Source organism: Mesoplodon mirus (assembly GCF_964341445.2).
Source record: "Mesoplodon mirus genome assembly, chromosome: 1".
NCBI classification, from domain to species: Eukaryota; Metazoa; Chordata; class Mammalia; order Artiodactyla; family Ziphiidae; genus Mesoplodon; species Mesoplodon mirus.
Window position 1 is genome coordinate 1471290 of NC_138976.1, and position 25090 is coordinate 1496379.

Here is a 25090-nt window from a genome sequence, read left to right on the forward strand (position 1 = left end):
ACTGCTGTGGCCCTAGAGCTTGGACAGGGCTTAGCATACAGTAGGTGCTTTAAGGAATGAATAGCTAGTGTTTACTGAGTGCCTACCGTGTAAGGCCCCATGGGCAGTTTCATGCGCTGTCCCCTCCGGGCCATTGCCAGCATAAGAGGTCCTAGCCACCCTCCCAGGACTTTGGACACAGGGGCTCAAGAGAGGGTGACCACCTGGCCAAGGCCACAGAGCCCAGAGGGGTAGAGCCAGGTCAGGACAGGGGGAGTTGGGGCTGTAGGCGTGCCTGCACAGGGCAGGTGTTACAGCAAGTCAGGCTCACCTGGAGAGCCCAAGAGGGTCCAGCTGAGAGTGGCCGGAGAAGAGTCAGACCTAAGGACAGATGAGGGCCCCTGTGGCCCCATGGCCCTGATCTGCCCATCACAGGTGCCTGGCACGTGGCTGGGCTGCAGGCCACTTGCTGAGTGCACAGATGGACAATGATGTGTCTGCATCGTCAGCCCTCCTGGGGACATGAGCTGTGCCCCTGTCCCTGCCAGGTGCTCTTCCCAAGATGACCAGTGGGCCTGCTTCCCAGATGGGGACACTGAGGCACAGCTAGGTCGCCGCTTGGTCTGCCAACCAGGACATGCGGAGCCAGGGCCAGAGCCCACAGCCTAAGCAGCCGCTCAGACATCACACCACGAACATCCCAACCTCCCAAGGTGGCTGGACGTGGTGTCCCGGGACTCCTGCTGCTCTGGGCCCAGGACGCCCTGAGCAGGGCACAGAGGGTGAAGGGACTGAGGAGCAGCCAAGTGGGGGAGGGCAGGGCAGTCCACACCCTGTAGGCAGGCAGAGGGACGTCCACCAGAGGGGACAAGCAGGCAGCCCCGTGGGGCTCAGCGCCAACTCCCCATCTTATGCGTGGACCGTGCTGCCGTGTCGAGGGGGCGCAGCGGGACCTCCATCCAGCATGGGCCCCTGCCCGGTGCCCTCCTGGGATAGGCAGGGTGGGCACAGCAAGTACCCTGGGAGGACTGACCCTGACCCAGGCAGCAGTGGCAGGGAGGTGCCCCGCCCACCCAGACTCACCCTAGGACCTCTTAGCTGGGGTGGGGGCAGCGAGGGCCATGAGGGTAACACATGGACTGAACCCAGCCAGGCTCTGGGTCCTCCAGCTGCAAAAAGTGCCAGCCACCCCCAGGCCCACGGCCCACCACAGGCCACACCTGTGACTCAAGGCCACGCCCACCACAATGGCCACACCCACCGGCTCCCTCCTGCCCCCCTGACCCAGCCCAGGGCCTCCCTCCTCCCCTGGAGATGCTCCTCTGCCAGGGCTGGTTAAGGGCCCTCTGGGGGCTCACTTGGCCCCCTTCGCCCCCCCCGCCCCCCACTGCCAGGCTCTGGATATGCAACGCCCCCACCCCCGCACCCCAGGGAGAGTTTCCAGAAGACAGGCACCCGGCTTTCTAGAAACCGGGCCGGCCCACCACCCGCGCTCAGTACGCCCCGAAAGAACGAGTGAACGAACGGATGAAGGAATGATGCCGTCCCTGCAGAAAGCCCTGCCGTGGCCCGCACCACAGGCCCTGCCCGTCCGGGCTCACCCGATCGGGGGTCTCCTCCAAGCAGGGCTCTTCTCCAGGGCCGCCTAGACTCAGGGCGCTGGCCCACCTCCAGCAGCTGCATCCCAGGGCCGGGGCCCCCAGACCTGCCTCCACGGGCCTCGGGAGGCCGTCCCGGCCACCGTCCTCCCAGGAGGATGGCCTCTTCCCAGCGGCTGCTGGCGGCCCGGGGCCGGCAGCCTGGTGGGAGGAGGCTTCCTGGGGCCCCGGCTGGGAAGGGTCTGGGCCCGGGGCAGAGCAGAAGAGGCGGCGTGGGGAGGACAGAAGCTGCCTTGTTCCCGCGCCCACCCTGTGCCCCCCTTTCCTCAGCTCAGAGAAGAAGGAAAACACCAGGAGAGCCCAGGGCTGGGCCGCGCCTCCGCGGGAGCCTTTCCAGACGTCGGGCTCAGCCCTGCCCCCACCTGCCGCTGGGGCTCCCAGAGGGTGGCCTGGTAGGGCCAGGCGTGCCAGGGGCTCTGGGCGGAGCTGCCCACCCTCAGAAAACCCCGGCCCAAAGGGCAGACACTGGCCTGCACGTGCCGGGGGGCGTGGGGAGCGAAGGCGGCCACACCCCACCCCATCCCCACCGGCTACAGCACCCCCAAAACAAGGGTGGCTGAGGGTCCCGGCAGCCCATTTCCTCCCTTCCGTCTCAGCCTCTGAGCGAGGGTGACGGGTGCCCCCATCTTCCAGGACAGGCCATTGTCCCAAACCCAAGAGCGTTACAGCACAGAACCCCGGAGACCTGACACCACAGTCGGATGGCTTCCCAGCCTTGTCCTGGGCGGGCCTGGAGGCTTTGGAGGCTGGGGAAGGTGGGTGACCCGGGAACACAGCCATGAGGGGCCTGGGGCTGGACTCTCTGAGAACTCGGGAACCACGGGTTGGGGACTGTGTGGGCTGGGAGGGAGGGGCAGCCAACTCCCTGCCCAGGGCCTGCCCCGTACCCACCGGCAGCGCGGGAGGCCAGCTCAGGGCGGCCCCCTGCCCCAGCGCCCGTGTTTATTGATCTATTCGCTTGGCGGCGAACGTTCCGTCCTTGCGTGGGTAGCATCACTGACCTGCACAGGGCGACCGGCAGCCCGTGAACGAGGTCGTTACAGCAGCCGTGGCTCATCTGCGGGCCTCCGCTGAAGAGTACCCGGCTCACGGCTCCCTCGGCCTCTGGCTGACTTGGCTTCTCCCTCCTGCCAGCAGCCCCCTCCCACTGCATCCCTAGAAGAAGCCCTCCCCCAGGCCCAGCCCCCAGCCTGGAGGGGGGTCGTCAGCCCCAGAGGAGTGGGGTGGCTAGGGAGGGGCCCCCTCCACCTCGTGCCTGAGAAACCTGGGGGGCTCAGGGCGACGCCAGGGCCCCACTGCCCCAGAGACACGAAGGACTGGCCTGATGCCCCTTTGCCCACGCCGGGTCCTACGCCTTCCAGTCCCAGCATCCCAACTTGCCCCCAGCACCCTGTCACTTGCCCACCCCACCGTGAGCTCTGGAGTGAGCTGGCGATGGGGCTCAGATGCCGACACCCCCCAGGGACAGGGGCTCAGCACGCTATGAGGGACCCCCTCCCTTGGCTGGCAGCTCTGTTCAATATTCTCCTGTTTGAGGGTGGAGCCCACTGGGCCCCAGCGTGAGCCAGTACCCACTCTACCCTGGCAGCCCTCCTGCCACCCCCCTGCCCTCTCAGGCCCCTGCATCTCAGGCTGAGGTCTGAGCCCGCGGGAGAGCGGGACCCCACGCCCAGCCCAGGAGCTCACCTTGGGCCTCGTAGCCGGCCAGGTCTGGCTTCTCCGCGGCTGCCGGGCTGGACAGCCGGCCCAGCGCCAGCTGCAGCTGTGCCACGTTCATGCGGGCCGTGAGCTCCCCACTGCGGTCCCCGATCTGCAGCCGGGCAGGGCCAGGTCAGGGGCTGCGAGGCCCCCTGTGGACTCCCACGGGGCAGTCACGGCCCCGGGTCTCCAAGGGCACTAGGCCCGCTACGCCCCAGAGGTGGAGTCTGGCGGGGGTCCCGGGGGGGTAGCCTCATGTGCCCCTGACAGCCCCCCTCACACCCCAGCCCGGCCGTGCCACGTGGGGCCCTCCCCCGGGCAGTCAGCCTGCACCTTTCTCAGCTCCGTGCCAGCCAGGATCCCGGCGGGGACCCTCGCTGCAGGGAGGCCACGTGCTTACCCAGGAGCAAAGCCATGGGAAAGGAGGGTGGGGGGATCCCCACGTGGAGTTCCAGGGCCCCTGCCTGTGCTCAGAGGGGCGCAGGGGCCGGTCCCACTGGCGGCCCAGGTGGGGGGCTTTCCAAGTCAGGACCTCCCCTGACCCGAGTTCTCCTCCCCACCTCCGCCGGGACACCTAAGGGCCTTGCCCGCCTGTGGACTTGAGGCTGTGGCGGGTCTGGGGAGCACTGGGGAGGGAGGTGACCTGGCTCTGCCGCTGGGGCTGCTTCCCAGAGGTGGGTCGGGGCTGAGGAGGGAACCGGCCGGGAGCCGGGGAGCCAGGGCTCACTCGCGCCGACCCTGTAGTGCCCAGTCGTGGGCTGCCCTGACCCCAGCAGGAGGATCCTGGGTGGACAGGCCCACCAGGGATGGGGGGCTCCAATGCTAGCGAAGGCCAGGGTTGGGGGCTGAGGGGAGGGCAGGTCCGGCTCACCTCCTGGGAGATCTCCAGGTGCTTCTTGGCGAAGGTCAGGGCCTGTGCAGGACTCCCCATGGATACATAGGCGTTCCCCAGGCTCCAGCATGCCCGGCCCTCACCCACTCTGCCAGGGAGGGAAACTGAGTCCATGTCTGCACCCCAGACCTGCCAGCCTGCCCACTAGTCCAGCTGTCCCAAGATCCCAGCCTCTGGGTGGTCAGGCCCATCACGAACTGGGGATGGGGGTGGGGTGGGGTGGGGTGCTCCGTGGGTGGTCCAGGGTCCCTGGCGTGGCCTTGATTGCCCCCTAGTGGCCGGTGAGGCTCTCATCCCTGTGGCTCCCTGAGCAGCAGTGACCTCATTCCCTTGATCATAAATTTTTAAGTGAAGTTATAAATAATGTACCATAAAGTTAACCACTGTGAAGCACACAATTCAGTGGCTCTGTGTACGTTAACCATCTATGGCCATCGCCTCTATCTCGTTCCAAAACATCACCACCCAAAAGAAAAACTGCAGGCCACTTTAAGCCTCCCCGGCACAGCAGCTTTCTAGAAGACCCCCTCCTCTCCACCACCCATGAGGGGCCCTGGCCTGCGGCTCTGAACCCTCTTGCTGCCTCTGCCGCCCCCAGACCTGCATGCATGGCTGTGTGTTTAGGGGTCTTCAGTCAGGCAGTCTGTCTCTCTGTAGAGACTGCCGTTTACACGGACGTGGAGAGAGGGGGGCATGGGGGTGTTCAAGGGGGCAACGGGGCGGGCACTGGGGCACAGCCCCCCAACCAGCATGCGCCAGGGGTCACTGCGAGCAGCCGGCCCAGCGTCCACTGGTCTCACCCAGTCCCACTCAGTGGGCGGCGTGGCCAGCTGATGGAGGAGGCTGGGCCCAGGCGGGGCCGCCTTGAGCAGGGTCCCTTGGTGGTCAGTGGCAGAGCAGGGCCTCAGACCCAGGCCGGCGAGTCTAGGCCGCTGTCATCAGCTTGTTACTCAGCCCAGGGGCCTGAAGGGGCGAGCGGGGGCCCCCGGCGTGGGCCTGGGCAGCATGCGTCCCTGCCGCACGCACCTGTCGGCCAGCTCCTGGGCGATGAGCAGGTGCCGCAGGTGGTACTCGGCGGCGCGCTCGTAGTCCTGCAGCAGCGTGTACGTGTTGCCCAGGCTGTAGCAGGCCTGCGCCTCCACCGCCTGGTCCTTGAGCTGCCGGGACAGCTGCAGAGTCTTCCTGTGGGGGCGGGGGGTCACCCCCAGGAAGGAAGATTCCAGTATTCCCCTCCACAGGGGTTAGGGCACAGCTCATGCTCCCCCAACGCCCCTTACCAAGGGCTACGTGGGGGGCGGTGGGGAAGCAGCCCTTTGGCCCTGAGGTCTCCAGCCCCAGGACCCCACTGGAGGTCTCTCTGGGCTCCATCGGTCGCCCTTCCAGGGTGGCATGGAACCCCCCGCATGGCCCCTGGGGAGGCTGGGAGGGCAGAGCTTGAGGTGGGCGCCTCCTTGGCCTGGGGTCCAGGCTCCCTCACCCTCCTAGGGCCCACCCTCTCCCTGGCTGGGCGGTGGGGGTGGGAGGGGCGCTGCCTACTTGTAGTACTCGGCGGCCACGTCGAAGCGCCCCAGGAAGATGTGGGCATTCCCCAGGTTGCTGTAGGCCCTCCTCTCTGCCGCCTTGTCTCCAAATTCCTTAGCAATGGCCAGGCGCTGAGGACACGGACACAAGGCCCAGGTGGTCACGGAGCAGCCCGGGATCCGATGCAGATGGCAGGTGCTGGCCCCCCCCCCCGCCCAGCACGGCCAGCCTGATGTCCGTGTGCCCAGAGGGGCAGCCCTGGGAGCCCCGGGACCAAGCCCAGACGAAGCGAGGGGGCTGGTGGGGTGCCCCGGCCGCCTGGCTCCGACCCTACGTCGGGGCCACCCCGTCGCTGCCACCCGCTCACCTCCTTGTGGAAGGTCGTGGCCTCCGTGAAGCTCCCCAGCAGGTAGTGGGTGTTGCCCAGGTTGCCACAGGCCCTGCCTTGGGCTGCCCGGTCGCCCAGCTCCTTCACCAGGGACAGGTTCCTCCTGGGGGCCGAGCCTCTCTGAGCTGTATCCCTCCCAGCGACCCACCCACCCAGGCTAGAAGATGCTGAGCGGGTGGCCTCCACACAGCCCCTCCCAGGGTCATGCCCCCAGATGAGGGCGGCTCTGCACGGTCTGAGCACCAAGGCTCGGGTCAGCCTCCGCCCCGCCCCTGACTCTGGTTTTCAGGTGCAGCCTGTGCCGGCCAGGCCAAGGACGGGGCAGGTGGGGGTGAGGAGGGAGCCCACCCAGGTCCCCGCGTGTGTGGAGCGCGGGGACAATCCCGCCTGCTCACTCGTAGAACTCAGAGGCCCGGCGCAGCGTCTCGCGGACGGCAGGCGGCAGGTGCCCAGGGTCCTGTGCTGCGTTCCAGGACAGCTGCTTGCCCTTGGCGTGGTACACGTTGCCAATGTTGTAAAGTGCCCTCGCCTCCCCGACCTGTGGGTGACACTGAGGTTGGTGGGGGTAGCGGGGGGCGTCTCCAAAGCCACAGCCCCCGAGGAGCCGGCCGCTCAGGCCCTGTGCGCACAGAGCTGGTGTTCCCATCGCCTGGTCCACGGTCCCCGCTGTCCCTCAGGCCCCGAAGGCAAGGGCCTGGGGGGTGGCGGCACCAAGTCTAGACACTAAGGTAGGGGTCACGGGGAGGGAGAGACCTGTCCCCACCCCTCCCGGTCACCCCTCTCTGACACCCAAGGGTCAGGGCTCTCTCTGCCTCTGCTCAACCACCTCCGAAGGTGGCCTGGGGCGAGTCAGTCACCTCTCAGCCGCAGTTTCCTCGTCCATACAGGGGCAGGGATGCTTATCCCACAGGGCCACGGGGGGAGGACACAGAGCAGGGCCGTCAAGGGTCCAGCAGAGCCGGACCCACCGTTGCTCGAACGATGCTGCTTCTCCAGCCAGGGTCCTTCCAGAGCCTGCCCCCACCCCCATCTCCCTCTGGCCCCAGGAGCGACTGGGGGTGTTGGTGGCTTCAGGGGGGAGGTCGGGGAGAGGGGAGCTGACATGGAAGATGGGAGCCCGGGCCTCAGCCCCACAGCGTCGGTGTGAGCCAAAGTGCCCTCATTTCTGAAGGGGACCGTCGTCCCACGGGGGGAGCACATGGGGCTGTGAGTGGTGTCACCTGCGGCTCCGATCCCAGACCCAGACAGGGCCACAGGTCAGGGGCTGCCGCCCACCTTGTCCCCCTGCTCCTGGGCGATGTCCAGGTGCCGCTGGCAGCAGACAATGGCCTCATCAAAGCGGCCCAGCACCTTGAGTGTGTTGCCCAAGTTCCCACTGGCCTTGGCCTCCCCCATGCGGTCACCGATGGTCCTGGAGGGCAGGAAAAAGGGAGGGGCTGGACCAAGGACGGGCGGGACCCTGAACCCAGCAGGGAGCCCTGGTGACGGTGGCAAGGGCCTGGGAGGACCGGGAGCCCCCGGACACTGGGATGACGCTGGGCCGGGGTCCCGCGGCGGGTGGGCCCAGCTCAGGACCACTTCTCTGCTAGGCCAGTCTGCAGGAAGGACTTGCGAAGACCGGCTTGGAGGCAGGAGAGTTGGGGGCCCGGCAGAGGGAATTAACCATGCAGCGTGTATTTGCTGCATGCCTGCCGGCACCACACACTGGCTGGATGCTGAAACCAGGGCTCACCAGCTGGAGGGGAAGGGCCTGTGGGCAGGGTGGTCGGAAGCTCCGCCCCCACCTGGGATATCTGGGGGCTGATGGGGTGGGGGGGCTCCTGCAGGCCTGAAGGAGCAAAAGAGGGGGCAGGGAACACGCAAGGGGAGGGTGTTCCAGGGAGGGGAAGTTCTCGAGGCCCAAGGAGCACGGAGACACTGGGAAATGGGGGGGGGGCGGGGCCGGTCAGGTGGGGCTGAGTGGGTGGGGCCAGCAGGAGGACGTTGGTGGGTTCATGGTGAGAGCAGGGCTGGGTTGGGGGGCCAGGGGCGGGACGACTCTGCACAGGGCATGTGGGGCAGCCCGGCTCACCGAGCCAGCAACAGGTCATGCTTGTGGTACTCCAGAGCCCGGGCGTACTCCTTCAGGTAGAAGTAGGCGTTGCCCAGCTGGCTGTAGATGGCACTCAGCGTCTTCAGGTCCTCGGTGCCCACCTGCACAGCGGCCTCAAAGAAGGCCACGCCTGCCTTGAAGTCGCCAGCCTTGCACAGCCGCTCACCCTCCAGGGCCAGCTCCAGGCACGAGGCTTCCATCCTGGCCAAGGAGGAGGGGTCAGGGGTCTCAGCCTGCCCCCCACGCTCCATCCTGGGCGGAGAGGAGGGGTCAGGGGTCTCGGCCTGCCCCCCACGCTCCATCCTGGGCGGAGAGGAGGGGTCTCAGCCTGCCCCTCACGCCCCTGCACGTCACCACTCGGACCGCAGGGCCCCTCGGACAGCTGTGGCCAGTGCGGTGCCCGGGGGTGTGGGCGTCAACCTCTCTTTGGATGAACGCCCAGGTTGGCACACGGCGCGGCTCACCTGTGCCACAGCCTCACGGCTCCCCTTCCCCACCCCCAGGGCACCCGGCGCCGGCGAAAGCATGAATCTGCAACTGCGGCCAGACCCTGGCCCAGAGGCGGCCTGCAAACACTACCTCCCTCCCCCAGTCCCAGCCGCTGGGGCGATGGGCTGCCCCTGGGCCAGGCGCTACCTGCCAGAGTGGCTACGGTGGCCTGGGGCAGGCCCTGATCCCCGTTGAGGATGAAGGAGGCTCACAGGGTCAGCCAGGTGGTCAGGGCCACACAGGCAGGATCCGATCCCAGCCCCTCCCGGGTCCTGCATCCTGGAGCAGGTCCCCCACCCTCCAAGCTCTCGGGGTGGGGGGGAGTGGGGGCTGGGGACTCTGCCGTCACCTGTCCTCACCTCCCATTTTCTGGTGGGGCGTGGCTGCATCTGAGTGGATGTCCTGAGCTGGGGCCCGAGGGGGGCTGGGGTTACAGGTGCAGAAAAAGCCAGGGAGAGGGCCCCCACCGAGGCAAGCGGCCCCTGCCACCCCGCACCCCACTGAGGCCGCACAGCAGGAGCACAGCAGCCCGGGGGAGGCGGGAGCCGGCTCCGGGCCGCCGCAGGCCGCCCCGTACCCTCCTCACACTCCCATTGCTTTTGGATGTCATCAGAGTTCGTGGAAAATCTACAGAGAGTAATTTACAACAAAACGTGCGCACCAGCCAGCCAGCTGCACCCCACACACTCGACCCTGCTTCGTTGTCAGAAGTGTGCAATGATCAGGATTTATTGGAGGGGGGGAACCAACGCGTTTCCTTAAAAAATAAAGTTGTTTAGGGTAGTGCTTCTCAACCGTTTCTTCTCTTTTTAAAAAAATAAATTTATGTATTTATTTATTTTTGGCTGCATTGGGTCTTCGTTGCTGCGTGCAGGCTTTCTCAAGTTGCGGCACGCAGGCTTCTCATTGTGGTGGCTTCTCTTGCTGCAGAGCATGGGCTCTAGGCGCGCAGGCTCAGTAGTTGTGGCTCGCGGGTTTCAGTAGTCGTGGCTCACGGGCTTCAGTAGTTGTGGCTCGCGGGCTCTAGAGCACAAGTCCAGTAGTTGTGGCGCACGGGCTTAGTTGCTCCGCAGCATGTGGGATCTTCCCGGACCAGGGCTCAAACCTGTGTCCCCTGCATCGGCAGGCAGATTCCTAACCACTGCGCCACCAGGGAAGTCCTTCAACCGTTTTATCCAAACTGCCCCTTTGATAGAAGCCACAACACCCCATTCACTCTGCTCCTGCGTTATCAAGACAACAGGGCACTTCTATTTACAATGAGAGCTACACCTCAAGAACAGGCTGGGGTGCGGCTGGCGAGTCCCTGGAGAAGCTGAGCCCAGCGCCCTGTACCCCACAGGCTCAGCGCCTTCTGTCGGCACCTTCACCATGCCCCTTGTCCAGTCACGACTCCCCAGCATCAGGGCCACTCCTCCTGGGGAAGTGGGCTCCTCCCCCCCTGGAGGATGCAGGGCCCGCACCAGAGGACCCCGCCATCTCCCCCACCCCCAGATTCAAGCAGAGCCCTGTGGCCTCTCAGAGAGCCGGGGTCAGGGACATGGCCTCGAGACCAGGACGCCAGACCCTTTCACCTCCCGCCCACGACACGCCCAGTCCTCAGCAGCCACCTCGCCAAGAGCTCTGGGAAGGGTCCTCCGGATGCCACGTCGCGGGAGCCCACGGGCAGCCCCACTCCGCCAGGGCCATGCACGGAGCTCCTTAATTAAGGCCTGCTTGCCCCTGCCCAGCTGCTCACTACACGGCTAGCTGCCCTCTCCTCCCGGGGACTCGGTCTGAAACGCGGGTGTTTTCGGAGCCCCACTGGCTCTGGCAGATCTGATCACAGGCGTGGCCTCCCCCCGCCCACCTCCCTGCCCAGAGATGTGGCATCAGTGGCTCAGAGCAGAGGTTTCTGGCTTGGGAAGGGCCCTGGGCCTAGAAGTCAAGGGGGCAGGGGCGCAATGTTGGGGTGTCCGACGCAGTCTCCTGGAACTGCAGACTGGGGAAGCTAACCAGGCCTGCACGTGGGGAGGCCACCTGGGGAGGCACCAGGCGGGGTGTCCCAGGTCAAGAGCCCCACCCCCTTCCTTGTCCCAAGAACCTCCAACTGCATGGTGACCTCCAGCTTAGCACCCATCTGCCACCGCACCTCTTCCTCTGCAGGTTGCGCATCTTCTGCACGTACAGCCACAGCTCCAGGCCCACGGGCAGCAGCAGCGGGCGGGGGCGGGGGGCGCCGTACACCACTTTGCACACAGCCTTCTCAGCCAAGCTCAGGGCCGGCGGGCCCTCTGTGGCAGGAGCTGGCATGGCGGAGCTCTGGGCCTCCCTCCTGGCCAGCCAGCCCTCGCCCCACCTCGGCTGCTGGTCCTGGGGGTGCACCGGCCTCAGGGTCCCCTGCATCCCCCACCCCAGATTGGTGGGCTGAGGCTCTGGCGGCCTCGGCTCCAGGAGACCCCCGGCCCTCTGGCAGGTGGCCCAGGGCCTCCCAGGGCCCGCAGTGGATCAGGGGATCAAGGGCAGCTCAGAGCCGGGGATCAGCACGGTCAGCAGGGCGGGCTGGCGGGCGCCTGGAGGGGACCTGTCCACGCGCTCCCCTCGGGCGCAGGCGCACAGCTCACCCAGACTCTCGGCCCACTCTGGCCCTGTGGCCGGTTTGGGGCCAGAACCCCATCACGCGGCACAAAGGAGCACCAGGCACCTAGTTGGCGCCGGGACAACGTCTGTGAGAGAAGGAGGGACACGGCGAGTCTGGCCCCCACCTGGAGAGCTGGGGTTCAGCAGGGTCTGCACTTGGCTCCGCCCCGTCCTCCTGGAGGCCTGTTCCCCAACACCCAGCCTGGCACATGGTGCCCAGCGCCCGGCACGCAGCAGGGTCAACAGGTGAGCACAGAGTCCAGATACCCTGTTAGTCCCCCGACCCTCTGGGGCACTGCTGGGGTCACCAGCACCTGACCGTCAAGGAGCTCCAGGCCCCAGGTCTAACCCAGGTGCGGGCCTAGAGGGGCCTGGGGCCAGCCGTCTCGGGAGGAACAGACACAACCCCCAGTTCCTTTCCTGAAACCACCAGCCCCCTGGCCACCTTCTCAGCCCGGCTCCCAGCTCCTCCAGCCACCACGGCTGATGAGGCGGGAGTGACCATCTCCGGGCAAAGGGAGAAGCCTCTGGAGTAGCAGGGGTTGGTGCCAACATCCAGCTAGGGAGAGGGCGTCACGGGGCTCGGTCAGGGCAGAGCAGTGGTGAGAAGCCCAAGGCCCCTCCCCCCCAGCAGCCCACCCTAAGGTGCTGCTCCATCCCAGGAGCCCCTAGGTTCCCACGGGGCTCACAGAGGCTCTCTCTGCCCCACTCGTAGGCGGCCCCTCCTGCCAGGCCACTTGCCCGTCTCAGCAATGGGCCTTGGGTGGGAGGGGGCTCAGCTAGGCTGAGCAGCTGGGAACCCTGGGACAGGAAGGGAAATGCAGCTCTGGGGTCAGAGGGAACTACAGACCCAGGGTGGGCCCAGCTCCCCAAGACCATCCTGGGGTCTGAGCAGAGGCGGGAACCCGAGGATGAGTAGGAGGGTGTGGAGGTCCAGGGCAAAGGCCGCCCAGGATACAGCACCCGGGGGTCAGCGTCAGCTCAGGAGGCCCAGCAGGCGTTGCCACTCTGCGGGGTCTGGGAGGGCCGAGACCTGGAAGGGGCTGGATGGGTGGATGCAGAGGTGGGAGAATGAGGTCCCAGGCTGCCCACCTGCCCACACCAGGCCCCGGTCCCCAGGGTGTCCAGGCCAGGGCGTTCTCCTCCCTGCCCGGAGGCCTCTGTCCACCCTCCGGGGAAGCTCAGCTGAGGGGGGCAGGGCAGGGCCTGGACCATCTCCCCCTTGCGCAGCTCCTGTCAACAAGCTGAACCCTCAAACTCTGCACTGTCACATCAACCCCAGGCCCCTCCACCCCCCGGGGCGGCCCCCCCAACACCTGCACTGCAGGCCATCCTCCCCTCTCCTCCGTAAGACCTGCCAACGCTGGCCAGGCTCACTTCCTTGTTCAGTGAAGAAGATTCTGGAGCCTGTCTCTCCACACGGCCTCTGCAGGCCTGTGGGTATCTGTGGGTGCTCGTGCCCACTGGGGCTGCACTGGGGCTGCAGCAACCCTAGGTCACCCGCTTCAGTATCGGTCTCCCGAGCTGGCCTTCCTGCCCACTGCCCACGCCCCCATGCTGCAGGACTGCAGGGGCCTCCAACAGGCCTGTCCACCCAAGGGCCTGACAAGAGCCCTATTGTCAGGGCACGAGATGGGGCTCCCTGGGGCTCTGAGCCAGACTGGCCAGGGCTCTCAGGGCCCAGGGGCTGTGGTCTTAGCTCCCCCTTCACCAGCCTCACCACTCAAACTCTGGGAGAGGGGGCAGCCTTCCACCTGGGATTTGCCACCTGGGCTAAATAGATGCTTAATTTTTTTTTAAATTTGATTAATTTTTTTTTTTTGGCTGCATTGGGTCTTCGTTGCTGCACATGGGCTTTCTCTAATTGCAGAGAGCGGGAGCTACTCTTCTTGCGGTGAGCGTGCTTCTCATTGCAGTGGCTTCTCCTGTTGTGGAGCACCGGCTCTAGGCGCATGGGCTTCAGTAGTTGTGGCTCGCGGGCTCTAGAGCACAGGCTCAGTAGTTGTGGCGCACGGGCTTAGTTGCTCCGCGGCACGTGGGATCTTCCCGGACCAGAGCTCGAACCCGTGTCTCCTGCATTGGCAGGCGGATTCTCAACCACTGCGCCATCAGGGAAGTCCGATGCTTAATTGTTAATCTACAGTCCTCCACCTCCTGGGGAGAGATCTGGCCCACCGCCTCAGGGGCCTCAGGCGTCAGCCTGCCTGCCCCAGCCAGGCCTCGTCCACCCGTGAGATCTGCCATCCAACACCACGACGGCCCAGCACATCTCTCCTTGAAAGTGACTGACCAGGGTCAGCCTTCCCAGCAGCCAGACCGCAGTGGCCAGGAGGCAGGGTGGTGTCTGCCAAGCTCCCACCACCTGCCCACTGGCTTACCAGTTAATGAAGTGATTATTGACTGCCCGGTGGCCAGCCTTACTTCTCTGGTCACCACGTCAGCCCCATACCCCTCCCACCTGTCTGCGGCACCTGAGACATCATTCCGGGAGCAGCCATCAGCCCGGCCCCGCCTGGCCCCTACTGCCCTGCTCTCTGCCCCCACGGGCTGTCCATCAGCACTCCTGCCCCACCTGCCTGTCTCCCCAGATGGCACGCCGTCCTCTGGTGCCCACCAGACCACTGAGGCTGGTCTCCAAGCCTGGCCCCTGGCTCCCACCACCAAGGCTCACTGGCCAGGGGCTGCGTCCCCATCAGCCCCACTCTCTGCTAAATGTCAGCGTCCTTGTCCAGGGCTGTCACCCACACTGGGCCTCTGGGCAGACGCTCCAGGGCCCCTGCTCACCCCCCGTCCTGCCGTCCCCAGAGTGAAGCCACACTGACGCCCCTTCAGTCTGGGCGGGGGATCTAGGAGCATCACGGGACAGGCAGCCTGGGAGAAGCAGGAACCACTGGAGACGAGCACGGCCACCACCAGCTTTAGAAAGCGCCGCGGGGCACGCTTCTAGGGAGCCCTGGGGGAGGGCCGATGGCATGGCCACGGGGCGTGGGATCCCCGTCCGGGTGCCCGCTGATGGGGCACGCCTCTAAAGAGCCGCCCCACAGCGGGGTGGTCGCCGCCTCAGCTCTGCCCTCCCGGCCCCCAGCAGGAGCACTCAGCTGCTGGCCTTAAGGGAGCCAGAAGCCCAGGAGAGGACGGCCTGTGGCTTCTCCACTTTCGGGGGCTTCTCGGCCACCTGCCCATCCTCCCCACCGGGCCCCTCGGCACCCCCTCCCAAACCCCTGCTCTGGGGAAGCAGGCCCAGGCGCAGCGGACCGTCTCCCACCCCACGAGACCCCGCCCACTCCTGCCTCCCTGACCCGGTGCCCTCCCCAGGGCCCCATCTGGGGACATGGCGGGCTCATGAGCACACTCACGCTCAGGCCCTTCTCCATGTGCTTCTTAAGCCCAGTTCCGCCCAGAACCCGCTTTGTAAGAACTGAACTCACCTCGCCAGGCAGCGGTGTGGGTGTGTGGAAGGGGAGCCACCAGGCGGGGCCACGGCAGAGGGGACCTGGCCTGGCCCCCCACACAACAGGGTTCTCCCAGAACAACCATCCCTGGGGTGCTCAGACCAAGGGGATCCTGTCTGCGGGGCATCCACATGCCGGGCTGCCTGCACCCCTCCGCTCCCACGCCACAGGTGGTCTTCCCCGGACACACAGGCTCTGAGGGGACAGGTGACCTTTTGAGGGCGTCTCAGCAGCCTCTGAAAGCCAGCTCCGACCAGGAAGGGGCCCGCACACACCCAGCCACTGCTACACGCGCGTCTCCAAACCCTCACGGGCCTCTTCACGGCTCTGAAGCAGGCTTGTGGCCGCGCCCCCCAAATCTCTGCCAGGTTTGCCCCTTCAATCTCCACTCACGGCTCAGCTTGCAAGGAATCGAGGCCAGGCTCGGGGCCCCTCCCAGCGTTCACTCTGAGCAGTGCCCCTGCCCGGGGATGGCTCCCCCAGGCCATGGTCCTTTCTGGTGTGTCCCCGCTGGGCCCTGGTGCCAGCCCACACCCCAGGCTGCCAGGTGAAGCCTATGGGGAGACTAGCACGATGTGGACCCCAGGCTTGGCTGCGCAGGGTCTCCCAGGGCTAAAGCGCCCCTGGACCTCCTCTACCATAGCTCCCCTACACACACACACACACACACACACACACAGAGCTGGTGGCTGCCAGATCAACACGTGTCATTCTTCCAAAATACCCCCTCTCCATCGGAGAAACGACCCTGGGGCAAATGCAGCCCCGCACAGCTCTCCATCCCAAGGGGGGGCCATGGAGAGGGTCCTCTAGGACAGGCCTCCAGCGTCAGCTGCCAGCAAACCCACTCACACGCCCCTCCCCCTGCGTGGGGCCCAGGAGCCAGGCCGGGGGCCCAGCGCTCCATCCCGAGACCACACAATGGGGGCTGTGTCTCTGGCCAGCAGCACAGACCAGACCAAGGTGGGAGGGGCCCCAGAGCCTCATTCTGCACATCGGGGGAGGGGGGGCACCCAGCACAGAGGCTTGCGGCTGCTGGGCTGCTGGCCAGGCTGGAGAATCCTCGCAGGCCAGGCTAGGCCCCTTGAATGCTCAGCAGCCCCCAGGTCTTAAGGATGGCTGGGGGGAGCCAGGATGATGTCCCTCCAAGTCGGCGGCCTGTCCCCACTGTGGGGAGCCGGCCCGCCTCCAGGAGCTGCAGTCAGTAAGCATCCCCGGCCCAGCACTCACGCCTGCCCCGCTCTGCCGGACACCTGCACGCCAGTGCCCATGCCCGCCTGGGCCAGGCCCAGGGCATCACCTTGTGGCACACCCTCGACAAGCTTGGAGTCACCAACCAGGCACGCGGCCCTGGCCAGGGCCACCCTGTCATCCCTGATGGGCGTGGGGCACAGAGCTCAGACCGCTGGCATCACTCATGAACCTGCCCGAGGCAGGTGCCTCTTCAGGCAGGCGCCCACCCACCCACCTAGCTGGCTGGCTCTGCAGCCCCACGCCAGCCACAATCCGCTGCACCACAGGCACCTGGTGGGCTGGTGGGGGCAGGGCCCCACCAGTGACACATCCTGGTCTCTTCAGCCATACCGTGTCCCCCTGCCCCCAGAGTACTCGGGCCACAGCAGTGGGGAGGTGGTGCCAGGCTTGGGAGGGAAGCTCCTGCATCTCCCACCACACGCCTGCTGTGCCACAGGGCCCAGCTGCCAGGAGAGCAGGGCTGTAGAAGCTGCCAGTCTCCCAAACCCCGGACACCGTTTGCGAGGGGGCGATACGGCAGGCGGCAGCCCATCCCAGCAGCCCACGCTGCCCACCCGCTAGTGCCCTGGTTCTCGAGGGCGTGGGCCGTGGGAGGCCCAGCGCCCCCGGCCCCCTCCTCCCCACCCCGCGCCCCCAACCGCCGCCGGCCCCGCTGGGAGGGGCGTCCCCGCCACGTTGCGCGCTCGCCGCCGCCTTTGTTCCAGGCCGGCCAATCCCGCCTCCAGCGGCCGCAGCTGCCCGGTCCCCGCGCGGCCCCACCGCCTGCCCTGCCCTGCCCACCTGGAGTAGAGGCGCCTGGCAGGGCCGAGCAGTTCGTCAGCGGCGGGCGGGGCCGGACCCGCCATGGGGCCGGGGGCGCCGAGGGCTGGGGGCCGCGCACCCCACGCTCGCGCCGCCCCGCGCCGGTCCGCGGTCCGCTCTCCGCGGTCCACCGCCCGCCAGTCGTCCGTCAGTCCGCGCGGGCGGGAGGCGCCGAGGAAGTGATGTGCGCGGCGCCGCCCCTCCCGCCGTGGCCGTGATGTCACCGCCGCCCGAGGGGGAGGGGGGCGCAGGCCGAGCCGCCGGTCCCTCCCCCGTCCGCTTGGTGGGGGGAGGGGAGAAAGCCGGGGTCGGGGGAGCGGCCCGCGGCGGGGGAAGGGGCGGAGCCTTTGAGCGTTCGGCTGGCAAAGGGCTCAGGAGGGTGTGCCCCCAATCCCCCAGGGTGAGTGCAGGGGAGGGGCCTGGCGCGGCACGGCTTCTGGGGGCTTCTGGGGCTTGCGAGGCCGTTTGCGTGGCGGTGCAGGCCTGCTGGCCTCGCCATCCCCGTTTCTTGCCCCCGTTGGAGGGAGGCCTGGCCTCCCGCCTTTGCTTGGCAAGAGACCCCTCCCCCCTTGGTGGTCCTCTGCCTCTCCTCCAGTCCAGCCCCAGCGTGCCCCAGCCCCTCTCCAAACTGGCAGTGGGGTGCAGGCCCCGGGGATGCCCCTCTAGCTGCTTTAGCGAGTCTGTCCCCCATGTGAATTCGCCCGTGTGGGAGGATGGAGAAGCATTTACCTAGGCATGTGTGTGGCCTGGCCCCAGAAGCCACGGATAGTGAGAGCACGCCCCCCTCCCCCTCCCCGTTTCTCACTTCTGAGACCTTGGGTTGCAGGGTCCCCCCTACCCACCTTGGCCTTCTCAGCTGTCTGTGAAATGGGGATGGCTGAAAACTTGGAAGGATGCAGGTAGAGCAGCCGGGCCGGGCCCACCCACCAGAGTCCAGTATCCCAGTGCCAGGCCACCTCCTCCCCTGCGAATTCCCGGGAGCCCTGGTGGCCCTGACCGGTGACGTGGCCTCATCTCCACCCCCTCGGCTCTGACTGCCCCAGGGTCTCACTGGTTCTGTCCTGCTCCCCTTCTCAACCTCAGCCCCCCTCCCCCGCAACCATGCAGCCAGAAGACTCCAAATCCTGGAAAAGTTTCTGTGACCAAATGGGACAGGGACAAGTCTGGGGGCAGGAAATGGGCTACTTTCCCCGGGAGCACCCCGGCGCCTATCCGGAGAGCTGCCCTAAGGTCAGGAAAATGCCATGGCCACGCCAGCCAGACCCTTGGCAGAGCGCAGCCCCCAGGATGCTGGCTTCAGGCAAAGGCAAAGGCCGTGAAAATAAACATGAGGTAAAAAAGGACTGTTGGCCCCGAGCTGGTTTGTTTTTCCTGCGGAAGAGGCAGCGGGGATGGAACCATCTGTGCCCAGAGCACAGCGGCGGCGGCTTGGCCCACTCACCCTCCCCCGATGACCACAGGGGCTGGGCAAGGCCTTGCTGTCGGCCTTGGCCGTGGCCACCGGCTGGCCCCTGCAGGGTGGGTGGTGCAGCGGGTAGGGGCACCACCCTCGTTTACGGCAGCCCAAGGCCTGCGTCCTTGGGGAACCCCTGAGCTGGTAACAGTGTCAGGGCAGGGGCTGCTGTGGGCCCCGCCTGTTCCAGGCCTAAGCTCAGTGTTCCCAGGAGGCCGCTGCTGCGAGCCCCCTGCGGGTCCCCTGGGTCTGCGGCCGGGTGCCTCATGCCAGGAGGGCCACCCTCATAGTGATGTGATGTGAATGGTGGAGTGAGGGAGCGATTCCTGGCCCCAGAGTGGTCCTGCAGGGAAGGCATCTTCTTTCTTCCTGCGAGCGGGGATACAGGGAGCTCAGGTCTCAACTTTCTATCAGAGCTTTTCCCGGGGGAGCTAGAACCCTCCTGGGGGTGCTGGGCAATGAGCTGGCCAAGGGCTCCGGTTCTGAGTTAGGCCATCCCCACCCGCACCCTGCTGTGTGCTGGGTACAAGTGGCTTTCCCTGTTTGAGCCTGGGTTCTGCCACCTGTAAATAGGGTTCAGCAGCCCCGTCCTGCAGGGGTTGGGAAGGATCGTGGGGTCTGGACAGTGCTGGTCACTGTGCCTGGCACACAGTAAGAGCTCAGGGGATGCCAGCTGCTGGGACCATGCTGGACCCACTGGACCCCCACAGGCGATCCTCGCCACACGGCACAGAGGTGTGTCTTCTCCCATCCAGAGACCCGATTGTCTGCCATCGAGAGGACCCACAAAGGAGGGTGGAATGTGGGCAGGCACCAGGCCCAACAGGCATTGCCCACGTGGCCTCCCAGTTTTGAGACCAGGCGTGGCTCGGCTCCACGGAGGGCAGGGGGCTGCCAGGTGACAGGTCTTGGGGGGCAGGAGCTCCTGGGGGCACCGACCCTCCATCACCACCTGCCCCTGCGGGCGCTGCACCCATCTCGCCCCGCCATTCACTCTGCTTAGCCTCCCGGCTGCTTGTCCCTCCCCGCAGCCTACAGGTGCAGAGAGCTGCCGCCCGCACACACCTGGGCTCTATGCAGCCTGTCGTGTAACTTCCCCCGGGACGCTCGGTGCACCGGCCCAGGCAGAGCGTCTCCCCAGGAGGCTGTGAACACAGCCTAACGGTCCTCGGTGCCGAAGGAGCATCGGAGGGAAGAAAAGCAATTTCGCACCTGGATCCTCCTTCTAGGCCCGGTCAACAGGGAGCAGGGAGGGGCTGCGACGGGCGGGTGCAGGCAGTGATGCCGGACCTGGTCCCCAGAGGCGCCACCTCTCGTGAGCCGGCCCACCGCACTCAGAGTGCCACGGGTTTAGTGTCAGCACACCCAGGGCCCTGCCCCTGGCGGCCGTCAGCAGTGCCACCTCCAGCTGGGGGCACCTGCCGCGTGCCCGCCCGCCATCACTCACCCTCCCTGGTGTCCTGCCTCATCAGCACGCCCTTCCCGTTGACGAGCAGCCAGGGCCGTGATGCGCCTCGTGGCCGGGCTGGGCCTCGGGGGAGCTGAGGTCAAGCCCTGATTTCCTAACTTGCCCCTTCCTGGTTCTGTCCCCTAGAGAGGCCGGTGAGAGATGACAGTGGACAGTTGCAGGGCTGTGGCTGAGCCCTTGGGAGTGGAGAGGCCTGGGCTCCTGCAGAGAGGTGGTCACTCAAGGCTGACAGGAACCCCAGATGAGGACCAGGCTGGGGGAAGGTGACTGGGCTACCCGGAGCCATCCCGGGGACAAAGAACCAGCACCCGATCTTCGACAGGACTTCTGCCAGGGCTGGGGGGAGATGGGGATGTCCCGGTGGCTGTGACAGCTCCCAGACAATGACCTCCCAGACCCTGCCTCCTCCTACCCACACCTCCCGGGGCCCCCTCCCCCCACAAGGCTGCTCCTGCAGGGCCCAGTGGGGCTGGGATCACCACCAGGTGCCACTGGCTGAGGGGCCTGACCTGGACCTGAGGAAAGAGGTGGACAGAGAGGGGAGAGACCCAAACACACAGGTGCACGTACACACACAGGCACACATACATGCTTAAGTAAAAAGAACACTCTTTTTTACCACCATTTCTAAAAATCTCATTACCCTGAGAAAGAGCTCATTCTTCTGCACAGTTTTAGGGTATGTGCCCCCCATTGCCCCAAGGCCCCTAAGACATCACCCACAGCCCCTTGGGGCCTCAAAGTCCCTGGAGAGTGCAGGGTGGACAGCAGGTGTTGCAGGAAGCCCGGAAGGAAACGGTCTGTCCACCCACAGGGTCCTGAGCACCTCGCTGGGAGATGACACACATCCAAGAAATGGCTGGAGGTGCGTGTGAGGCTGTACGCCACCGTGTCATCGAATGACACCTGGCCATGCGGCATTCCTGGTCCTCTGGCTGGCAGCTGTTAGCTTTGTCACACAGTTTATGCCCCCAGGGCCTGTGGAGAGGAAGCAGGTGCCCATGAAGCAGACCCGTGCTCACTTGTCCATGGCGGGGCTCGTCCTTGGCCTGTGTGATGGAAACCCCTGCCCCTGCCCGTCTGTGCCCCCAGGCCCATGAGTGCTGGAGAGAGGGAGAGAGACAGAGACAGAGAGAGGGAGAGACAGAGACAGAGAGAGGGAGAGACAGACAGAGACAGAGAGAGAAGGAGAGAGACAGAGAGAGGAGAGTGTATTTGGGCTCCAGGTTCCTGGGATGGCTCCAAGCCCCCCAGGCCTTGGGCGTGGGGTGGGAGAGGGAACCTTTTAACAACAGCCTAAACCAAACAGAATTAGGAAGGCAGATCTGCTGATCCAAATAAGCACTAGGAAGCCCCCCAGGCAAACAGAAAATGCAGTGGGTTTCTCCCTTTTGAGGGTTCTCTGCCCACTGGCAGCTCCCCATTCCAGGAGCGTGATGATGGATCATGGACCCAGACACTCTGGGGAGAGAAGCCAGGCCGTGCTGTGGTTAAGAGCCAGATGCCTGGGTTCACATTTCAACCCAGGCAAGTTCTGTCTCTCTGATACTTACCTCCCAGGCTTGCTGGGAGGCTGGACCCACTGGGACCGTGACAGGAGGCACGTGCTGGTTAAATACTACCTGATGGGGGGTGGGCCTCTGTCTTAGTCTCCTGGGGCTGCTGTAACAAATGACCACAACTGGGTGGCTTAAAATGACAGAAATTTGTTCTCTCTCAGCTCTGGAAGCCAGAAGAATCTAGGTGCTGGTGGGGTCCTGCTCTGTCTGGAGGGTCCAGCAGGAGTCCCTCCTGCCTCTTCCAACTTCTGGGGCTCCAGGTGTCCCGTGGCTTGTGGCCAAATCACTCCCATCTCTGCCTCTATCTTCATGAGCTCTCCCCTCTTCTCCCTGTGTCTCTCCTCTCGGTCTATGTTTTCTCTCCTCCTGAAAGGACTTGCCTTGGATTTAGGACCCACCCTAACTGGGGATGATCTCATCTCAAGAGCCTTATTTTTTTTTTTTTAATTTTTTTTTTTGTGGTACGCAGCTTCTCACCGTTGTGGCCTCTCCTGTTGCGGAGCATAGGCTCCGGACGCACAGGCTCAGCGGCCATGGCTCACGGGCCCAGCCGCTCCGCGGCATGTGGGATCTTCCCGGACCAGGGCACGAACCCACGTCCCCTGCATCGGCAGGCGGACTCTCAACCACTGCGCCACCAGGGAAGCCCAAGAGCCTTAATTTAATTTCATTTGCAATCACCCTTTTTCCCAAATGGGTCGCATTTACCATTGTAGGTGGATGTCTCTTTCGGGACCGCCGTTCGCCCCACTACACCCAGTCTCAGTATGCACGGACAAGGGTTTCTACATAACTTGGATCGCGTAGCACAGGTGGTTTTGTAGCCTTCTGCTCCCAATTAACATTAAAAACAATTTTTTTGGCCGCAGCTGCACAGCACGCAGGATCTTAGTTCCCCCGACCGGAGATCAAAGCCGTGCCCCCTGCATTGGAAGCGCGGAGTCTTAACCACTGGACCGCCAGGCAAGTCCCTGCCCATTAACATTGTATTGTGAGCATTCCCTGGACGTCACAGACACAACTGGGGGTGGAGGCTGTGTGAAAGTCACCTATAGACATGTCACTGCTATGGACCAGGTCCTTACTGGTGGGCAAAAGGCTGGGCGGAGCACCTGTGTGCTCCAGGTGGGCAAGGCCCGCTGGCATCGCTGAAGCTCCTGGCGTGGGGCTGACACACAGATGCTCACTGACTGATGACAAATCCTCTCTGCATTTAGACTCCCCCCCACCCCGCTCATCTAGAGCGTAGGGCAGGGGTGGGGCTTGGGACACAGCAGGGCTACTCACGAACTGGGGCCCCAGCCCTTCTCTGGGCCTCTCTGTTCTCTCTCAGATGGGAGCCCGGTGAACGAGGCCTTGCCTGCGAAGCCCTTGGCGTAGCCCTGGAGCACAGCAGACGTGAGACTTGTGTGTGGGACCGATGGGCCGGGAGTTTGCCTGCCCCTTTGGGACAGGTGCTCCATTTGACAGCAAGGCCAGAGGGAGCCCAGGTGCCTCTGGGGCCACCAGGCTGAGGGACAGGAGCAGGCCTGCTGGCTGGGAACCTGGAAAAACAGCTGGAACTTGAGGAAGGTCCCTGAGCCCTGGGCCCTGCAGCAGGTGCCTCCTCCCTTCAGCACCCCTCCCCTCATTCTCATTGCCCCTAGCCTTGGCCCCTGAGCACTGGATGCTTATCACCTGTGTGCCACCTGCCACACCGGGGGTGTGGTCACAGAGCCTGGAGGACACCTGGTCCCCGGGACACCCACTCACCCCTGCGGGAGCCCCACACCCCTGCCTGAAGACCCTGCACCCCGCCAGGTGTGGAGGAGGCGAGGCCCCAGCCCCCAACCCTCCCCTGCCCTCAGACACCGTCACCCCCAGGCAGGCCTGGAGGGGGAACGTGCCGCCCCCAAGTCTAGGCTGGAGCTGCAGGAGTGCAGAGCCGTGTCGAGGGGACGGAGGGCACCCAGGGGACGTGTGCCCACTTCCCAGGAAGGAGGGGAGGGCAGGGAAGGCAGAAGGCAGGGTGCCGAGCTTGGGGTGCCCTGCACCGGGAAGCAGTGTTGGGAAGGCCTGGGGGCACGGGACTCTGGGCAGAGTGGGGAGGCGGCCAGCTGTTCAGGGTGCCCTGGGCCCTGGAAGCCCTACCACAGGTGTTCTCAAGAGGTGCTATGCACCCCTTGCCCTTCCCCGCCGGCCCACGTCTGGACTTGCCTCCGGGAGGCCTGAGGCACAAAGCAGGCGCACAGCAGCCGGAGTAGCTGCCTGCCTCAGTGCGGTCCCTGAGCAATGTCCATCTGTCCGTCCAGCAGCGATGCAGTGAAAGGAGAGCAGGAGAGTGGGACCACACTCCTGCCAACCTGGCCCACACACCCACGGTGGTCTCTTCCCTGAGCCTCTCTGCCCAGTGGTTCCCAGCCTAGGCAGCTGAAGGTTGCCATGGAAACCCCGCATCCTCCTCAGCGCCCTCTCCTGGCCCTTCTGCTCTGCCAGCAGCCTCCTCTCCCAGGCCTGTGTGGCCTCAGCCCAGGGTTACAAAGGGCAGGGTGGTAGGGGCCATTTTCATGGATTGATCCTTCACAGTTGCCCTGGGACAAGGACAGTGGGTCCTTTCCCTAATTTCCGAGTCATCTGGTCAGTCTCTTGGGGAGAGGGAAGGACCCTGGGGACACTGAACCCTGAGGCCATGCATGGTTTTCAGGTTGCCCTGGGTGTAGGGCCTCTGTGTCTGTGGCCCTAATTAATCCAGGGGCAATGGTTGAGGTGTACAGGGACGGCAGCCTTAATGGAGCAAAGCACGTGAGGCCCTAGGGAGCCCCCAGTTGGAAGAGCACCTGCCCCTCTTGCCCCTCCCTGTGGCTGGCACTGCCTTCCCTCCTTCAGACTGCGAATCTCCCAGGGCGGGAGCATGGACATTTCCCAACAGAGCTGTGTCTGGCCCCGGGCAGCTGAGCGGGGAAGCAGGAGGAAGGAAGGAGGGGGAGGGGGTGGCGCCGGGGCCTCCCTCCCCAGATACAGGCCCCCAGGCCCCAGGGTCCCTGCAAGGCTGGTCAAAGCTCAGAATTAGAGCAAGGAGCCACTGTGAACCATCAAAAAGCCCCTTCGTGACCCGGTGGCCCGATTGGGCCCAGCTTGTGGTGGGCAGTCCCTGCCATGTCATGTCTGGAGCCTGGCCGGGCGTCTGTCTCAGGGCCCAGTAGGCATGTCTCTGAGTCAGCTCAAGCCGGTTAACAAAACACCACCGACTGGACAGCTTAAACAGCAGACATTTATTTCTCACAGGCCTGGAGGCTGGACATCCAAGATCAAGGCACCAGCAGATTTGGTTCCCGGTGAGGAATTTTGGGCTTGCAGATGGCCACCTTCTCGCTGTGTCCTCACGTAGCCTTTCCTCTGTGCGTGCACATGGGGGCCAGGAGATAGAGCGTAAGCTCTCGTGTTTCCTCTTATGAGGATACCAATCCTATTGGATCAGCCCCCCTTCCCCATGACTTCATTTAACGGTAATTACTTCCTTATTCCAAATACAGCCACACGGGGCCTTAGGGCTCAACACATGGATCTGGGAAGGACACAAACATTCAGGCCACAACAGGGTGAAACTCTTCCTCCGATGGTGTGGCCTCCACGCAGAGCCCGGGGCCTGGGCCATGACTCTCCCTCCCTCTGGGCTTGCCCCCAACCCCACAAGCCTTGCCCATCACAGATGCGGGCAATGACAGCCTGCCTGCTGGGGGCCCTTTCCCGCTCCGGGTAACCCTCCACGCTGGCGGCCTTCTGCGTCG

At 65.2% G+C, this 25090-nt stretch overlaps 1 protein-coding gene across 3 annotated transcripts in view; it reads right to left on the reverse strand.

Moving 5' to 3' along the window:
* The window catches only part of GPSM1 (G protein signaling modulator 1), a 30242-nt gene extending 13143 nt beyond the window's left edge, over window positions 1-17099 (reverse strand). Inside the window, exons 1-9 of one of the 3 annotated variants that reach the window (XM_082627081.1) lie at window positions 16823-17099; window positions 8208-8480; window positions 7412-7547; window positions 6532-6674; window positions 6116-6239; window positions 5764-5879; window positions 5254-5409; window positions 4207-4315; window positions 3324-3447 (exon numbers count right to left, since the gene is read on the reverse strand). In XM_082627081.1, coding sequence (XP_082483207.1) covers window positions 3324-3447; window positions 4207-4315; window positions 5254-5409; window positions 5764-5879; window positions 6116-6239; window positions 6532-6674; window positions 7412-7547; window positions 8208-8480; window positions 16823-16887 — 1246 coding nt within the window. In that variant the 5' untranslated portion in view covers window positions 16888-17099. The remainder of the gene's footprint in view (window positions 1-3323; window positions 3448-4206; window positions 4316-5253; window positions 5410-5763; window positions 5880-6115; window positions 6240-6531; window positions 6675-7411; window positions 7548-8207; window positions 8481-16822) is intronic. The other 2 variants (XM_082627080.1, XM_082627082.1) reach the window with 2 other exon arrangements.
* Between the last annotated feature and the right edge of the window lie 7991 nt (window positions 17100-25090).